The sequence below is a fragment of the Poecilia mexicana genome, unplaced genomic scaffold (assembly GCF_051168715.1).
Source record: "Poecilia mexicana isolate PSO_F unplaced genomic scaffold, ASM5116871v1 scaffold_15, whole genome shotgun sequence".
NCBI lineage: Eukaryota > Metazoa > Chordata > Actinopteri > Cyprinodontiformes > Poeciliidae > Poecilia > Poecilia mexicana.
In genome coordinates this window covers 8,311,631-8,329,817 of record NW_028263384.1, presented here as the reverse complement: position 1 = coordinate 8,329,817, position 18,187 = coordinate 8,311,631, and the positions used below count along the sequence as shown (strand labels likewise).

Sequence of the window (18,187 nt, the reverse complement as noted above, 5' to 3'; positions counted from 1 at the left end):
AGCATGTGAGTCCTGTGATTCCCCGTTCTGTACAAAAAGCTCCTTGTCTTCGGCCAGCTGAATGGATAGAGGGTAAGAAGATCAGAAGTGGAGAGGGAGACATTTGTTCATCATGCACTTGCAGACTGTGTAGCTATGTCATTAGATGGAAAGAGGCGTGACTGGTTGTTATTGAGGATGATTTACACAGAAGTGTGTGGGACAAAAAGGACGAGAGGTTATCGCAAGTGCCAGTTGAAGGTTGGATTAAGCTGTTGTGTCGGAAGGATGATGGATGTGGTTGTAAGGTAAAGATCCGCCAACACATTCTGCTGAACCACGGAAGAAATGAAGTCCACCAGCTTTAAGTTCAATGGCAATTGGGGCCCTGCACAGGACAGTGAGGGGAGCTGAACAGGTCATCAAAAACAGAACCAGCAGATTGATGCAAATGCAAACCAGCTGTTGACCACTTATGTACTTTGCATAATTGCATTTGTTTTTGTTTGTGTGTCTCATAATTTACTAACCTGTTGAAGATGCCAATCAAACACTGTCTTGTTTGATTTTATGCAGTGGATCATGCATATACATGATCCACTGCATGAGGACTACACAATGTTTGCAGGGGCCTTCTTGAACTAGTTACACCTCTTAAAGATTTTGTCATATTACCACCGAAACGTGTACATATTTTAGCAGGATTTAATGTGTTTGCTTTATAATCTCACAATGGAAATCTAGGATATGTGTGTGTGTGTGTTTTTCCCCCTTTACAAATAAAATGTGAAAGTGTTCAGGCCCCCCTGAGTCAACACTCAGTCGCGTTTTGCTGCAGTTCGAGGTGCAAGTCTTTTACAGTCTGTCCCTGTTTCTGAACCGTTGTGGTTGCTAGTTCGTCTTTGCACAGAAAGTTTGGAGAATGTGTGAGCAGTGACTTTCAATTCTCGCCGCAGATTCCTCATTTTATGTTCCTTGATGCTAACCACAGTATTGAAGCTCTGGCTCAAAGGTGACCCTTCTGCCTCGGTCATGCGTCCTGACATATGACATGATGCTGCCACCGCCATGTTTCACAGTGGACATGGTGTGCTGCTCACCATGATGTGCAATAATAGTGACATAAGGTTACATAAGTGAAAAAGTTTAGTTTTGCTGTCACATGATGAAAACAAGTGGGAGCACATGGCTTGTGGTAAACTGTAAACATGGCGTCTTACCAACCTCTCCAGTTAATACTCTGCTACCCAGGACTTTCATATTACAAGATTTTAGATTGACCCTCGAGTTTAGATGTGAAATTATTTGCATGTGTTTGGTCATTGAATAACCGGTGAGAATTTCTCACCCTATAGCTGTCAGAAATCGCCCCTCCACTTTTTTCCCATCGTGTTTCCGTCCGTCTCTGGTCTTATTTACTGGATGTGTCTCCCTGATTTTTCCACCCATTTCTCTGTGGTTTGGACAAAAAGGCCCCGAGACATCACAGCTGCTCCTCGTCTTCACAGAAAAACCTGTGTTTTAAGGTTACATAATTCCCAACACATCATTTGATTCTGCCGTTACATGTGAGTTTGCAAAAGACGAATGCACTCTTCATTTATTTCTATACAAAAACAAACAAACAACAAAACAAACCAAAACTTGTGTTTCTTACCAGTAACTGAGTTCAGAGAAAATATCATGTGGATTTTGTGCCTGTGGAGCTGAAAAAAATTGATTTATTTTCAGTGAATGGAAATTTTAAAGTTAATCTGCAAGCAATCTGTTTGCTTTTTTTTTTTTTACTAATTCTCATCAGTCAGTTTTTTTGGATATGGGAAAAAAGACGTAAATCCACCTTTTATATGTTTTTAGCTAAAAAAATGATCCCATAAAGCAGAGGAAAGTGAATCATGTTGTGTCCCATGATGTTATAGTTCAATCCCTCTCAGATATAAGCTTGATAAAAGTCCTTGTGGTCTCATCACGAAGCACAGACTCACCAAATGCTCCTTTGTTTTGGACTGTAATTCACAGAGGCTCTCAAAATGTGTTCCAAAAGTTTGTTGAATGTTGGTTTCTGAGGTCCTAATGAGATCAAATATCAATTTTTGGGTGGGGATACCAAAAGGTAACTTTGTCACATGGACAAATAAAACAAAACAAACAACAACAAAAAAACACCATTCCTACAAACATGGGGGTAGTGGCATCATGCTCTGAGTGGCTTTTCTCCACAAATAACTGGGATTGCTAGAAAGCTACACTTGACGTGGTATTGACTTTTTTCACATCACATGTAACCCAAGCATGTAAGTGTCAGGCTAAGGGTGTTTATACCAGGCTAATTGTTTTTCTTTTGTCCAAAAGTATATGCTTCACATTAAAGGTGGAAGTAGTTTGAAAACCACTTTTTAACTTTTTGTCTCGTTTCATACATCACAAAAACATTTTATTTTAAAATGAGTGTGGATCGTTTTGAGTCCCACTGTATGTTCTAGCTTAAGTTGTGTTGGGTTGTCACAGGAAAAAAGTCATGACACCATGCCTCAAGTAGTGTAATATGCATATTTTTACATGTTGTAATGTGATTCTTTCTCTCAGTATCTTGGGTCACATAAATTTTATTATAAAATGCTCAAATTCATCATGTGACTTGTCAAATTCTAATATGTTCTACCACGTTGGTGTACAATATGTGAGAGTTGTAGTATAAATCTGTGTTGATATTCTGGCTTTAATGATAGTTGCAGGAAAAAATTGGATGTGGTAGATTGTTTATGCCTAATTTGTGGTTTGAATCTTCTGCTCTTCTTTGCCTCTGCCATGCTGAGTTGGCCTTCCCATCATAAGAGTAGCCACATGATATGTTTATGCAACAGCCTCGCTGTGTGCCACACTCGCAGCATACAGCAGCATCCTACCACAGACGAAAATTTATTATCATGCAAATACTTGATATAAACACAGAGATAAAGGCGGAAAAAAGAAAAGGTCTGTGACATGCAGAGTATTCTGAAAAAGTTAATTAATTTTATGGCAGATGCAAACAGTACTATAAAATGAACAGTGAAGATGCAACATACTTTGTCAGGCTTCTTTGGCCAAGCAGTTGCTAGAGGGCATGTTCATAATTTGTGAGTAGGCAAGCGACAGAGTACAGTTGGTTGACAATCCCAAAAACGCCTAGGGGAATTTCAGGGTCAAACAACTTGTGCTCTTTGACCCGGCGAACGAGGCACTCCACGTGCACCCTGAGACCTGCTATGGCCTCCGTCTTCCTCACTTCCCCCACAGGCATCTGAGGCCCGCCAGAGAGAAATTCTGGCCTGTAAATCTTGCAGGGTACGATGTCGTCAATAGGAAAGCCTCCGTCTACCATGACAGCCTCCCTGGTTTTAAGAGGGCCAGGAGACCAGATTCACGCGTGATCTGCTCGTCACTGATGGACCCTGTGTGCAGTCTGGAGATGAATGTCACCGGCCCGTGAGGTGCAATCCCAATGAGCCCCTTCAGAGTGCAGCGGGATTTGTAAAAAGAAGACACCTCACTCTGGAGGAGAGGGGAAGATGGGCACTGACACCTCAGTGCAATGCTGTCAATGATGACTGTAGTGTCAGGGTAGTCCTCAAAGTCTCTTGGTAGATTTTTGTGAATCTGATCATCGGGTATCCAGATTCTAATTGAGCCATGTACCGTAAATAAAAAGTTGCTCCATGTTGTGATCATCTGGATGACTGAGGACTGATGGACGCCGTACTGGTCCGCAAGGTCCTGTTGCTTGGATCCAAGGGCAAGAAAGTTTAGGAACAGGAAGAACTCATCAATGGGCTGTAGGGAATGCGTTGAGGGAGTGATGTCGATGTTTTGTTGAATACTGATCATAGTTGGCAGACGGCTCAATCAATGCCCAGAAACGCATTAGGTGGTCATAAGATGCAAACCTGAAAAAACAAACAAACAAACAACAAAACAGGTAACATTAAACTGAATATTCCTTTGAAAGTATGTAGCTACAATCAAAAACATCTAGTAAACCACATTACACCGTCTTCTCATTATATGCACCAACAATAATGCAAAAAAAGTGAAGAACAGAAGTGGTGTATTAAATTAGCCATATTTGGACATTTTGGTCTATATGCACCATTTGAAATTCCTCAGGGTTTTTTCTTAGGTTCTTTTTTTGCCCTCACTTATCTCATCATAAAAAGTTATTCCATCTAATAATTGCTTTAGAGGTTTCATTAAAGAACCCACCAAATATGTATTTACCCATTTAACAGAAACATAAAGAGGAATAATCTATCAAAAAATCTCAAATTGCTGGGACTATTCACTCGAACATGAGATTATTACCATAAAGCAGAAAAATTATTTATGTTTAGGGGTTCAAGAATTACGCTTTTTTCCCCCTGCTCTGGATTATTGTTCTGTGAATTTTTCACAGAACATAGAAAGAAAAGTTTGGGCTTTAATTTGATGGGCTGATTTGGCTCCAATTGCCCTTTGTTACAAGTATGGAATGATTTTGTGGTGCTGCTGCCCCTGTACTAGAGGGCACTGAAGTTACATGGGTTGTTTTTCCTATTTGATCAAATTTGCAATATAAACACTAAGGACTTTTTGTTTTTGTTTAAAACTTTTGGATGAGTTTCCTGAATTGACTTAATACTCTTTATACTACAAACACCAATGCACACACACTTACCTTGTGAAGAATCGAATGTCCTTGTTGGAAGAAGCAAAACGGTGAATGCCAAACCGCTGCTTCAGCACAAGGCTGCCAATCTGTTCCTGTGTTTGGTGGATTTCTTTCCTAAGAATATTATTTTCCAACACTAAATCCACCACTGCAGGTTCAAGAACTGAGGCATAATTATGTTCCTTAAGGACATCCACGGCTACTTTCTCCAAACTCCTTGGTTTTGGACATGGAAGAGAGTAATTGTTCCACTCAAATAATACCGGTGTTACGTCAATCCGCGTTTCCCCATCAGATACGGTTCCCCCTTCGTCTTCTTGCCGCTCCGCCCCGCCCACGCGGCAAAATAGGCGCGTGCTCGTGATGAGCACTGAGAAAGCACGCGCGTGGCAAGCACGCGCTTGTTCGGCGCGCTTGTCTGAGGAACTACGGACACCGTGAAAGCTCAAACAACATGTTTCGGCAAACTTGTCACACTTTCTTCACGTTTTTGCGGGAAACTAATAGTAATAATACTAATAATTATAATAAATATAATAAATATAATAAATATATATGTTATACATATTATGATTATATATATATATATATATATATATATATATATATATATATATATATATATATATATATATATATATATATATATAATAATTATAATGCATAATATATGTTATAGTTATAATTATAATATATATATGTTGTATATATTATAATTATAATATGTTGTATATATTATAATTATAATAGATAGATAGATAGCATAATGCTATATGAATTAAAAACAGGGCAATGCAATTTAATGCTCAATATTACCCATCAGATACCGTTTTCCCTGTTTTACAGTGTGGGAACGCTATCTGATGGCCATAAATCTCCCTTCAGATACCGTTTCCTCTGTCTTAAAGTGGGGGAACGCTATCTGATGGCCATATTTCACCCATCAGATACCGTTTCCCCTGTTTTAAAGTGGGGGAACGGTATCTGATGGCCATAAATTTCACATCAGATAACGTTCCCCCTGTTTTACAGTGGGGGAACGGTATCTGATGGAGACATTTCACCCATCAGATAGCGTTCCCCCTATGTTAAAATCACCCATCAGATAGCGTTCCCCCTGTTTTACAGTGGGGGAACACTATCTGATGGAGACATTTCACCCATCAGATAGCGTTCTCCCTATGTTAAAATCACCCATCAGATAGTGTTCACCCTGTTTTACAGTGGGGGAACACTATCTGATGGAGACATTTCACCCATCAGATATCGTTCCCCCTGTTTTACAGTGGGGGAACGCTATCTGATGGCCATATTTCACCCATCAGATAGCGTTCCCCCTATGTTAAAATCACCCGTCAGATAGCGTTCCCCCTGTTTTACAGTGGGGGAACACTATCTGATGGAGACATTTCACCCATCAGATACCGTTCCCCCACTTTAAAACAGGGGAAACGGTATGTGATGGGAGATTTATGGCCATCAGATAGCGTTCCCCCACTGTAAAACAGGGGGAACGCTATCTGATGGGTGATTTTAACATAGGGGGAACGCTATCTGATGGGTGAAATGTCTCCATCAGATACCGTTCCCCCATTGTAAAACAGGGGGAACGTTATCTGATGGGAGATTTATGGCCATCAGATAGCGTTCCCCCACTTTAAAACAGGGGAAACGGTATCTGATGGGTGAAATATGGCCATCAGATAGCGTTCCCCCACTTTAAGACAGAGGAAACGGTATCTGAAGGGAGATTTATGGCCATCAGATAGCGTTCCCCCACTGTAAAACAGGGAAAACGGTATCTGATGGGTAATATTGAGCATTAAATTGCATTGCCCTGTTTTTAATTCATATAGCATTATGCTATCTATCTATCTATTATAATTATAATATATACAACATATTATAATTATAATATATACAACATATATATATTATAATTATAACTATAACATATATTATGTATTATAATTATAATATATGTATAAAATATATATTATTTATTATAATCATAATATGTATAACATATATATTTATTATATTTATTATAATTATTAGTATTATTACTATTAGTTTCCCGCAAAAACGTGAAGAAAGTGTGACAAGTTTGCCGAAACTTGTTGTTTGAGCTTTCACGGTGTCCGTAGTTCCTCAGACAAGCGCGCCGAACAAGCGCGTGCTTGCCACGCGCGTGCTTTCTCAGTGCTCATCACGAGCACGCGCCTATTTTGCCGCGTGGGCGGGGCGGAGCGGCAAGAAGACGAAGGGGGAACCGTATCTGATGGGGAAACGCGGATTGACGTAACACCGGTACAGCTCCACATTTTAACCGCCTCTTCCCATTTGTGATGCTGGCTCTTTGATATCCCGAAGTTTGAAATGCCGGACACGCGAGTGTGAGCTTTAATGATCAAGTTTTCCCTGCGGACAGCCACTATCCACTGTTGCCTTAACTCCAAATTAGAAGGAAAATGGAAAAAACTAAGTACTCTATTATACCTACTAGTCATTGGGCAAAATGGCACACAACAGAACTCCGCTGTGGAACCTGTAGCCCGCAAATGTTTAAACCTTTGAGTTCTTTTCATGGTTTAGCTCTAGCAGTTACCAACAAAAACAATAGAGCGCGTGTGGCAACTGGAAGTGATCAACGTGTTAAATGTAAGCGGAAATACGTCACCGCAAAGGTGCGTTCGAAATTTGGGGGCGGAGGGGTGGCTCAGTTGGCAGAGCTCGGCCAAGATACAGAGGCTATAGTTCCAGCAGGGACGAGCGCAAATCGTGGCTCGATTCCTGGTCTCGGGCCAATATGTTTCCCCCTTATGTCTACTTAAGGTTACTACTATCAAAATGATTTGAAATGTTGGGTGAGGATATTTTTAACGGTGTTATGTATCTTGAAGAGCCTAACTATTATATGACAAACTTACTTGCCATATTGAAAACCATTACTTCCTGTCCGCTGACGCAGATCACGTGACTTAGTTTTTGACTGCAGAAAGGCTTTCGTTCCTCTCACTCTGGCTACAGTGATGATTCTCGTTTAGCTGTTTGTCTACCGTCTTCTGGCCACTTTCTGCTGACAACATGGAGCGGTACGACTCTGACGCCGAGAAAGACGATCAGCAAAGGCCGCTCCTTCACCGAAGACAAGACGACAAAATCCAGAGAGGTGAGACAACAACAACAATAATAATAATATTTTTAAAAAAAAATCTGCAGCTAATAGGCTAGCAAGGTTGACCCAACAGATATGAGTTGGTGGTTTGGTTTTCTTTGTTTCAAGAACGCAAAAGGACACTTCAGAGTTTATTTAAGTTATTTTTAAGTGCACTTAAAGACGAGAAGCTCCCACTTCCAATTTTTTTGTTTTGTTTACACTTGTCAACAAGAACTTCACTCCTTGCCACCAACTATTTTACATCGCCAATATGTTTTGAATTACTTCACTGACTCTCAGGTGTACCCAATGAATATCCGTATCTTTTCCTGTTTGCCTTCGTGGAGAACTTCCTATGCCAACCTCAGTCTAATCTCATGAAACAGGTTTACCCGAGTCAGTGGCGTCATTATTTACATACCTGCATAAAAACTGCGCAGGTTACAGTACAGATCAAAGTTCAGATTTAAGCATGCGAAGCACAAGTTGCAGCTACGAGTCTTTAGTGTTGGAGTGTTTTTAACAGACTACATTTCGTTGAATTTTTCTGACAAAAATTCAGCTGTGCTTGGAAAGTTGTGCCAGTGCTGCAATTGCAATTTAAGGAAGTGGTGCTTCCCAATTCTGAAATAAATTGTGATACAGTAGAATCATAATGGTTCCTACCTGTGCTTAATGCAAAGCTTGGAGATTTATGTACAAGTCGAACTACAGTGACAAAGAGTTTGCATGTAAATTCATTAATTACATCATTAATACAACTACTTCTGCATTCAAGGGAGAAGGTGATTCGAGGTGGAAATAACTTGTTTAGAATTAACTTGGAAAATATGAGCATACTTTTTTTTTGTTTAATGAAAAAAAGTTCTTGCAAAAATATGTGCCTTTCATGTCAAAGCTCTTTAACACATAACATTGAAATGGAAAATTATGAACAAACTTGGTGTGTTTCTGTTTGGATGACTGGTGACTGAAGCAATTTTGTAATGAAACAAAGAGCCAACATAACATTCATGTTGTTTTAACATGAATGTAATAAAACAAACTACAACTGTAATACGTTTTATGTACAAGATACTTAAAAGAATAACAGATATGTTTAATTTAAAAACAGCATGAACTTATTTAAAATAGAAGCATTTAGTACCCCAGTGATATTTTTTCTTTTCTTTTCTTTCTTTTTTTTTTTAAAGATACTCTGTCTTGAAAAAGGCTGGGAAAATTAGATTGATAATTTTCAAAATCTGAATCCCTATTGGCGAAGACAAAAAAACCCAGCATGAATAAATGTTTGTACAGTTTGTTCCACTATCTAATTCAAGATTTTGTTTTTTACCGTCTAATCATTTATTCTCCCGCCTGATACAATATGAAATTGAGTTTTCAAGGTAAAAAAAACCCCCATCAAAACCCTGCACACATAAAGAGAAGAAAACAAAATAATTTGTCATCTTTACTTAAATTAATGGCATCCTTTCTTTGTTTTCCACATTAAACTTGCACAGATAAATATTTAGAGTACTTTTTATGGCCTCTTGACCTTCCCAGACGGAGGAGTTAAACTGGACCTGTGGTTCTGAAAGTAGGTCTAGTTCTGAAATGGTTAAAAACAAACGTGTTGCGGATCCCAAACCCGGGTTTCTCTAATTTCTTCAGTAATAACGACTGTCATTGTCGAAAATGTTGTGGACACCAATGCAATGATTTACTGGAAATTATTCACCCGGCCGTTTATCCGTTTTCTCCTCCTCCGTTCAGCACCAGCATGCTGTTCTTCGCGCTACGGCTTGGCGTTGCTCTCCAGCTACGGATTCTTCGTGGTCTACTCTCTGAGGGTGAACCTCAGCGTGGCGATGGTGGACATGCTCAACAACACCCACCAGTCCAGAAGTGACCACAGTGGCTCGGTGTGCACCCCCAACAACACCCCCGTACAACCCAAACACAACCAGTCGGTGAGTATTACAGCCACATTTGGTTACGTACCACTGTACTACTACAGCCTTCTACTTTCAGCATTCTAAATGGCTCTACAAAAAAATATTCAAAATAACAACTTGGCGTGTTCTCTCAGGCTGGTGTGTACAACTGGGACTCTGCGACTCAGGGATGGATCTTGGGCTCCTTTTTCTACGGCTACATCCTGACGCAGATCCCCGGCGGCTACCTGGCTGGCCGCTGCGGAGCCAAGTGGCTGATGGGATTCGGCGTGCTGGGAACCGCCCTCTTCACGCTGCTCACGCCCCTGGCCGCCGACCTGGGCGCGAGCTACCTCATCGTAGTGAGAGCGCTGGAGGGGGTCGGAGAGGTACGCGAGCAAGGACGTTCCTGGCAACACGGTCGTTAGAGTCAGTCACGAAAGTGTTTGTCTTTCTCACAGTACGGACATAATTTAATGAGTTAAACAAGTCAAGGAGTTTTTGCACAAAACAGAGTCGCTCCAAGTATCAGTGTTGTGTTTATGGCATAATACTCATTTGGAAAGCTTCATCTGAAGGAGTTTATGAGAAAACCGTGGTTATAAAAAGTACATTTAGAATTTAAATATTAGACATCAGTTGCATCAGATTTGCTCCCTACTCTTTATTGAAAAAAGTTTAAAGGGCTGGTGTTATGTGAAATTGACTTTTTTTTTCCAGCTTTATGTCGTGTTAAAATGTTATTCCCTCAGCAAAAACATATCCTGAGTGCTGCCTTGATTCTTTCATGCATGTTTGAGAAATCCTTGAATCTCCCGCGGCAACCATTCAAGAGTGCCTAAGCAAAAGTCAAATTTCTTATAGGTCATGTTTGATATGTGTGGTATTTTCATAACAACTGAAGGTGATATAGTTAATTTATTGTGCTGTAAAATGGCGCTATGTGTCTGGAAAAGGCATAAAATCATCCCTTTAAATGTTCAGTAAAAATGTTGCAAATATTTGCAACTTTTCTTAAAAAGAAATCTGAAGATAATAAGGTTTACAGGATGTGCTAAAATTAGCTAAGATAAAAAAAAATCACCATAATGAACGCATCGTCTTTACATGATGACGGAGAATGAAAATGTTCTGAGTTAATGGGAAGAGGGAAGGAGCGGAGAACAGGACTGCAGTTCACCTTACAGGGGTTCAGTTGTTGCCCATAAAGCAAAAGTAAAATGTTTTAGATCACAGCGTATTTATCTAAATGTAACTTGGAGTCTGTGGCAATGCCGGGTAAATTCAGGACATTTAAGTGTGTCTAAAACTGACAGAGATGATTTAAAAGCCTCACAATGGCAGGGAATACTTTACATGCAAAAACAAAAATAATTAATAACCAGATATTATTATCAGATTCTTTGTAATTTTTCTTCTTTTCGTTTGTATCTAGGGTGTCACGTTCCCTGCGATGTACACCATGTGGGCATCGTGGGCCCCCCCGCTGGAGAGAAGCAGACTGCTCACCATTTCATACATTGGTGAGAAGAGACGCAGGAAAATATGCTACAAAATGTTCACTTTATTATCAGCCACGTTCTATTAAAGCCATTTTTGGTTCTGCACCGTGATTTAGAGCCATGTTTTAACAGAGGCTGCATTAATAACCCTAAAACTGCTAACGGCGTCCTGCCATTAATCATGTGGGTCAGCTTAGGTCTCATCAGAACACAAACACGACTAACCAGTGCATTCCTAAACACAGTTGTTTATTGTTCCCCATTGTCTGACAAGCTATAATCAGAAAATAATCTATCTGCATGTTTTTTTTTGTTTTGTTTTTTTTTTGTGTTTTTTTTAGCCAAATCCACTGCAGCAAGTAGTGCTGATGTTTATGATGATACAGAGATTCTGAACTGAAATCACGAGAATTTCTTTAGTGCTAAATCCAATTGCAGAGCATGATTTGATTAGGTCGTTTACTGCGTAGCACACTCGGAGCAACGAGGATGAGGTTGATCAACTGTCCAGTTTCTGTTGCTAATTTATGATTTCATGACATACATTGTCATTATAAAATGACACAACAACAAATATCCCAACAATTTGGGATATTGTGATTAGTCTTGTTCGCTAATCACTCTTATTGATTATTTTTGGTCACTGCTATGCCATCAGTAGCTGTAGAATATATTTATGGATAGAAATATAAGCAGAAAACGCTACAGAGGTCCAAGAAGCCCAATTGTCCTTCAACTTAAAATCAACTAAATTTATTATAGTCTGCAAGTTATAGCATATTACCGACACATTTGCATTATGAAAAGAGAGACTTCAGAGCTTGAGAGGTCAGAAGTAAACAAATGGAGCGTTGTGTTTCTGTTTATGGAACAAATCTGTCTAAACAAACCAGAGAGAGTAGATCAAGTTTTACTTTGAAGAAAATATTAAAATGCAATATTCTATCTATCAGGGTATAATGAAGCATGATGACTCAGTAGAGTGCTTTAAACAAGGATGTATCTTGTTTCTTTCTTCATTATTATGAATATATGAATATATATATATGAATATATGCAGTTTGAGTTTAAAGATGTATCTGTTCAGATGGTTGGTTGTCGCTTATGTTGTAGCAAATTGACATTATTGGAGAAGGAGTACACAATGCATATATTTTAAAACTATTCCAACATATAAACAAACGATAAATAACTGAAAATAAATAGTCTTGCTATTTCATTGTATGCAGCAGTGGACGGCTGATGTTTTCCGTTTTGTGTCCCGTCCCAGGAGCCCAGCTGGGGACCGTCGTGGCTCTGCCTCTGTCTGGTGAAATCTGCTTCTACATGGGCTGGCCCTACGTCTTCTACCTCTTTGGTAATGACGCCTGTCGAATGCGGGTAGTTGAAGAAAAGTCGCTCTGCTAATCTGCTACTTGGGTTACATCACTGCTTTTTAAACGGCGAACAACAAAGACTCCCACAAGTTATTCTTCTTTCTGTCATATATTAAATCAGGCTGTTGTGAATTTCTTATAAGATGTTAAATGACATCAAATTACGACAATGAAGGTCAACTACATTGGATGTTTTATCAATTGCCATTGAGTGACGAAGAATGTCAGGAATGAATCGACGTGGTATCAACGAAGCAGTTTGAGTTTGCTGTTTGTTCCTCTTTGTTTTGTGGAAACAGTGATTAAGCAGACTGAAGAGGAAACAGCTTGTTGATTAAAACCATCCACAACTTCCACTGCATCCGCTTCTTGCTGACTTGCTGTAAAGTTGCTTCGTTGTCCTTTCCGAGTCTTAGAACCTATAAAAGTCACACGTCTCTGAGTATGTGCGATCATGTGGGTGTTGAAGTCTTGAGTTGTGGTGAGGCAAGCATTTGTGTCCATGTGTGTCCAGGTGCTGTCGGCGTGGTGTGGTTCGTCCTGTGGGCTTTCCTCGTCTTTGACAGTCCAAACAGTCACCCTCGGATATCAGAGCAGGAGAGGCTTTACATCACCAACTCTCTGAAAAATGAGGTATCACCTCGCACACATTTCTTTGTTGCAAATTTTATTTTCTTATCTGCCTTCTTCAGCAGTTTGGTGACGAAACTCACAGTGAATCTGCAGTTTACAACAGATACCTTATATGAAATAGTCAACCACAGTTTGCATCAACTTAACAGGCGTGGTTTGTGTAGATATGTTTTATAACCTATGAAATTTAAATAAATGCTGCCTTATCTATTCCTTTATATGAACACGGTCAGCAGAAATACTCAGCTAGGTTAACTGGAGATTAGTTTCATAAAATGTAGAACATTTAACCCTAAAACTCACCTCCTGCAGCCACCAGCATCTGTAATTTAAAGAAATATGGGTAGTTCAACTTATTGTACAATTTAACTTCTTCTGCTGATAAATAACTTATTATTGTCATGTGTGATGCAAGCTAAGATAATTTGTCAAGGTTTGATGCGCTGAATGATTTTCAAATGTAAAAATTGCAAGAGCAACAACTTATGGAGCTCCAAAAGTGCCTTAACTGTTGTTTAAAATGAGAAATTATTTATTACGGGGTTCGTCCGAGTGCCTGAAATCATTGAAAATGCTTGAATTTTACAGTGGGAAAAGAGTACGAACCCTGCTATTAATAAACACTTAATTCATTGACTGTCACTAGTGATTGCTTTTATTTTATTTTATTAAAGCCAATTATATGCTTTCATTAGTTTCTATTGTTGGATGGTGTACTCCAACAATAGAGTACACCATGCAACAAAAGTGGAAATGAGGCCATTGTTGCTAAAATTTACACCTGCAGGGGGAGACAAAGAGCCTAGAATCACCTTTTCACTTGTTTTCAAGTGTAACATTAAACTTCCTCTTCCTTCGACATCTTTGTTTTTGTTTTTGTTTTTTTGTTTTTTGAAAATGAGAAATAAAACTTTCAATTAATGCACCATCTTTCATTGAAGGTTATCAAACACCAGATAAAACTCAAACTATGGAAGCTTTTTTGTCCCGATTAATAAGCAAGACGTCTCTTCTACCACACACCAAAGAGACGACGCAAACAAAATTTCCACATTGTTTTGTTTCTTCCCAGCTGTCTACCTCTGCGGGCCACATCCCCTGGCGAGCCATCGTAACCTCGATGCCGCTGATGGCCATCGTCGTGGCTCACTTTTCCTACAACTGGACCTTCTACACGCTCCTCACCCTCCTGCCGACTTACATGAACGACATCCTGGGATTCAGCATACAGCAGGTGAGAAAGGCTGCGCGACGTCTAAAAAATAATGGCACGTTTTGTTATAGATGATAAACCCAGGCAGGAAATGCCAGATAGACTCTGTTAAAAGGAAGAATATTTTGATGTTTGTCCTGACAGAACGGGTTTCTCTCCGCTCTGCCGTACCTGGGCTGCGCTCTGATGGCCGTGCTGAGCGGCCAAGTCGCCGATTACCTGCGAGAGACTCGTCTCTACTCTACAGTCTTCGTCAGGAAGTCCTTCTCTCTGATTGGTAATAAACATTTACAAGCATGGCTCCAACTAACCATTATTTTAGTAATTGCTTATTCTATTGATTGTTATGACGATTAATCGATTAATCGGGTCTTTTAAAACTTGGCACATTCATCAGATTTTTTATTCAACCACATAAACTTTTTCTTTTTTGCATATAATTAGAAATGCGTTAGAATATGCAAACAAACAAATAATTCAGTTCCTTTTTTAAATAAAAATATAAACATTTTACATAGTGTTCATTCAGTGAAATTGAACCAGGTGACGTTAATGCTTTGCCACTTGGAGAGTTTTGGGTAAAATGTATTTACACAAGTGTTTTATCTTAAATGCAAAGGTAAAAACACTCTTATCTTCTGAACAGTTTTGGTTTAATTTCCGCTTTGAATATGGTGTTTTTTTGGGGTCTGTGGGCTTCACTTGACGATTAATCGATTACTAAATTAGTTGACGATTATTTCAATAATCGATTCATCACGATTTATTGCTTCAGCCCTGTTTTGGTTTTGATTGCAGAAAACACTGTTTGTTTTTATGTCAGGTATGATTGGGCCCGCCGTGTTCCTGGTGGCAGCAGGTTACACAGGCTGTAACTACAGCCTGGCCGTGACCTTCCTCACCATCTCCTCTGCTCTGGGCGGAGTCTCGGCCTCCGGCTTTAACATCAACCACCTCGACATCGCTCCTTCGTAAGATGATGTTCGCGAACCAGTCTGCCCATCCCGCTCTGAAAGACGGCTTTTCAGAACTAGTCTACATTTTATAACGCATTGAAATGTTATTAGACTGTTTCAAAATATTGTTGTCACGCACGTTAGTGAATGTTGATCAGTTGTGACTTTCATGCATGCATGCATATTTTTCTAGGTATGCCGGTATTCTGCTGGGAATCACCAACACTTTTGCCACCATTCCTGGTATGGTGGGACCAGTCATAGCAAGAGCTCTTACACACAATGTGAGTTGGCGTTTCATGACTGAAAGCAACTGGTTTTTTTTTAATTATCATTATTTCAGGTTAAGACTTTTTTTTTTCCCAAGCGCACCAATAAAGATGACCTCATTAGAGTCCCTCAAACTGTGAACAATGAGTCTGAAGCTTTACTCTTCCATCTAAAAGATGTGCTGTTCAACATTTGACCACTTGGGGGCGGTCATCTTCAACCTGGGACGATTTTTCATTTTTTCTATGCTCGATTTACATGAAAAATTAAAAATTTTTTCTGCAACAACTGCTTAAAGTTTTTATCTACTTGTTTGATTTCTGAGTGGAGACCCAAAGCAAACACTTCTGATAACATTAGAAGTTACTGCTCCATACACACAATTCTTTAAAGAATGCCACCATTAATGTTTAATTTACTACAGGAAACCAAGATGATGGTTTCACTAGAAGGAAGTCACAATTCAGCTGTTCTGTCTGTGCAATTCAGTGATCAAAACTGCAACATTTTTATCGTGCAGAGAACAGATGTAAGGCATTTAGAGAAATGATTCAAACACTTTTCTAACCGATCTGCTACTTTTATTTAATTTAAAGTTATTTTGATCTGAAACATTGCTTTGTGTGTACTGCTGTTCATCCATTTCTGTGCCGATTGTCTTCCAGAACACTATAGAGGAATGGCAGTTTGTGTTTTACATCGCCGCTGCCATCAACGTGTTTGGCGCTCTGTTCTACGCCGTGTTTGGACGAGGGACGGTCCAGCCCTGGGCGGTCCGCACAACCTACTCCCACGGTGACTGATTCGTCCTCACGTCCATTCAGGGAGAAAACTCAGTAAGACGTTTGTGCTGATGTCGAGCAGCAGAGTTCATATTTTCTGACGTAGTCATAGTAAAGAAGACCCATATTTTAATAACGTAAAAATTTTACCTTATGATCTTAAGAAGAAAAGAGCTAAGAGTATATTTTTTTTGTTCCATAGAGGACAGCAGCTGGTTTTAGTTAAAAGGTTGACAGTTTCACAGCCACAGACTAAATGTTTGAGTGAAAAAGGCCAGTAAATGAGTCTGCATTGTAACCTGTTATCTAAGCTTCATTAGGAACTTGGCACAATGTTCTCCAAGGCAATGACGCTACAGAAGCAATAATGTTATCATTGCTTTCATTGTGTTGTCATTCAAAAATCCTACAGTAAATCCGTTTCTTGTTTTTTTTTTTTAAACCAACAAAGATTCACACTAACAAGAAGGTTTTTTTTTTTCCCCCACTGTTTTGTGTAAAGTTTAGTAAAACATTTGTACCTTGTTACAACAACCCAGATGACAAAAACTGTAATTTGTCACATTTTTATCTACATTTTAACTCTGTACCTGCCTCCTTTTGCATATGTGAGGTGGTTTACTTTAGGTCTTGGACTAAAGAGCCGGGGAGTGTTTGTTTTACAGATTTTCCTTTAGAAAGAAAAATAATATCTGAGCTCATCTAATGAGAGAAAAGAAACTAGCCTTATGTCAAGGTCGCCTTAAAAAGTCTTTATATTTCTGTTTGTTGTGGTTGCCTTTTTTTGCGATGTAAATGTGTTTCGGGAATTATCTCTTAATGTTTACTCTTTTTTCTTTCTTTGTTTAATTGAGGGGTCACCAGGGCCCTCCTTGTAGTTTTTAGTGCTCATCAGATGAGAAAAACGGGTTACAGTATTTCTTGAAAATAAGCTTTTTGTTTCTCAATAAGGGAATTACAGCTAAACTCTAAATCAGTGATTCAGATGAAGGGCTCTGTTTTCTCAGGTGTTTTATGCCATATATGGATTGAAAAGTCAAATAGTTTCAGTGTCAATTGAATTAGATCTAATTTCTTAAAATTAAGTTTACTTTAGTTTTTTTTTAATTGATATGTCTCATTTAAACATGTGAAACCAATGTGTTATTAATATTGCTTTTCACAAGTAGCACCACAATGGAAGTAGAAGTAATGCACTTATGCCTTAATTAAGACACTTGTAATCCAGCTCTTTATTCTGATTATATATATTCTTAATCTTTGCTTCTGTGTTGATATACAAGGAATCAAAGGGACTTTGTGTATTGTGTTGTACTGTAAATGGATATGATGGTAAATAACTGTAACGGAAACATTCCAGAAAAATTTCGTTATTCACCGTCATGTAATGGAAATGTATCAAATACAGCCAGTGACAAATCTGACATTGCTTTGGGTTTTCATTTCCAAAACAGTTTATAAGCCCATAAAAATCTGTGAAGACTTTAGAGGTTTAACATCAACGACATCATGAAGACGAAGCAGCACCAGATGTGACTGGGATGGTGACGTGTGAATGAGGGCCGTCTTTGTGAAGCATTCTCAAGTTTTAGGAAATTTGGGGAGTGTTGCTTAATTCGTCACCCAAAAGTTGAATTAAAACTAGCACAACTCCAAACCTGCCAGGATACGCTCGCCAACCTCAAGGGAACTCATCATTTATGCTGGAGC

General features: G+C 39.1%; 1 protein-coding gene and 1 pseudogene across 2 annotated transcripts; one reads left to right on the top strand and one right to left on the bottom strand.

The window, feature by feature from the left end:
- Positions 1 to 2,972: 2,972 nt before the first annotated feature.
- On the bottom strand, positions 2,973 to 4,927 carry LOC106906351 (uncharacterized; annotated as a pseudogene). The gene is made up of 2 exons (XR_001415349.2): positions 4,673 to 4,927; positions 2,973 to 3,905 (listed from the first exon to the last, which is right to left on the bottom strand). The product of XR_001415349.2 is annotated as an uncharacterized LOC106906351 (transcript).
- A 2,470-nt stretch (positions 4,928 to 7,397) lies between these two features.
- On the top strand, positions 7,398 to 17,901 carry slc17a5 (solute carrier family 17 member 5). Its single transcript, XM_088012952.1, has 11 exons — positions 7,398 to 7,838; positions 9,585 to 9,781; positions 9,901 to 10,134; positions 11,181 to 11,268; positions 12,518 to 12,604; positions 13,138 to 13,256; positions 14,329 to 14,490; positions 14,614 to 14,746; positions 15,293 to 15,440; positions 15,619 to 15,709; positions 16,361 to 17,901. Exons 1-11 carry the CDS (start codon positions 7,754 to 7,756, stop codon positions 16,496 to 16,498), a joined length of 1,482 nt encoding a protein of 493 aa, XP_087869078.1. The 5' UTR covers positions 7,398 to 7,753; the 3' UTR covers positions 16,499 to 17,901.
- The last annotated feature ends 286 nt before the right edge of the window (positions 17,902 to 18,187 follow it).

Coding starts and splice junctions, on each gene's coding strand:
- slc17a5 (XM_088012952.1), top strand. CDS start 7,754: ATGGAGCGGTACGACTCTGACGCCGAGAAAGACGATCAGCAAAGGCCG. Junction 9,782..9,900: donor AACCCAAACACAACCAGTCG/GTGAGTATTACA, acceptor GTGTTCTCTCAG/GCTGGTGTGTACAACTGGGA. Junction 10,135..11,180: donor CGCTGGAGGGGGTCGGAGAG/GTACGCGAGCAA, acceptor GTTTGTATCTAG/GGTGTCACGTTCCCTGCGAT.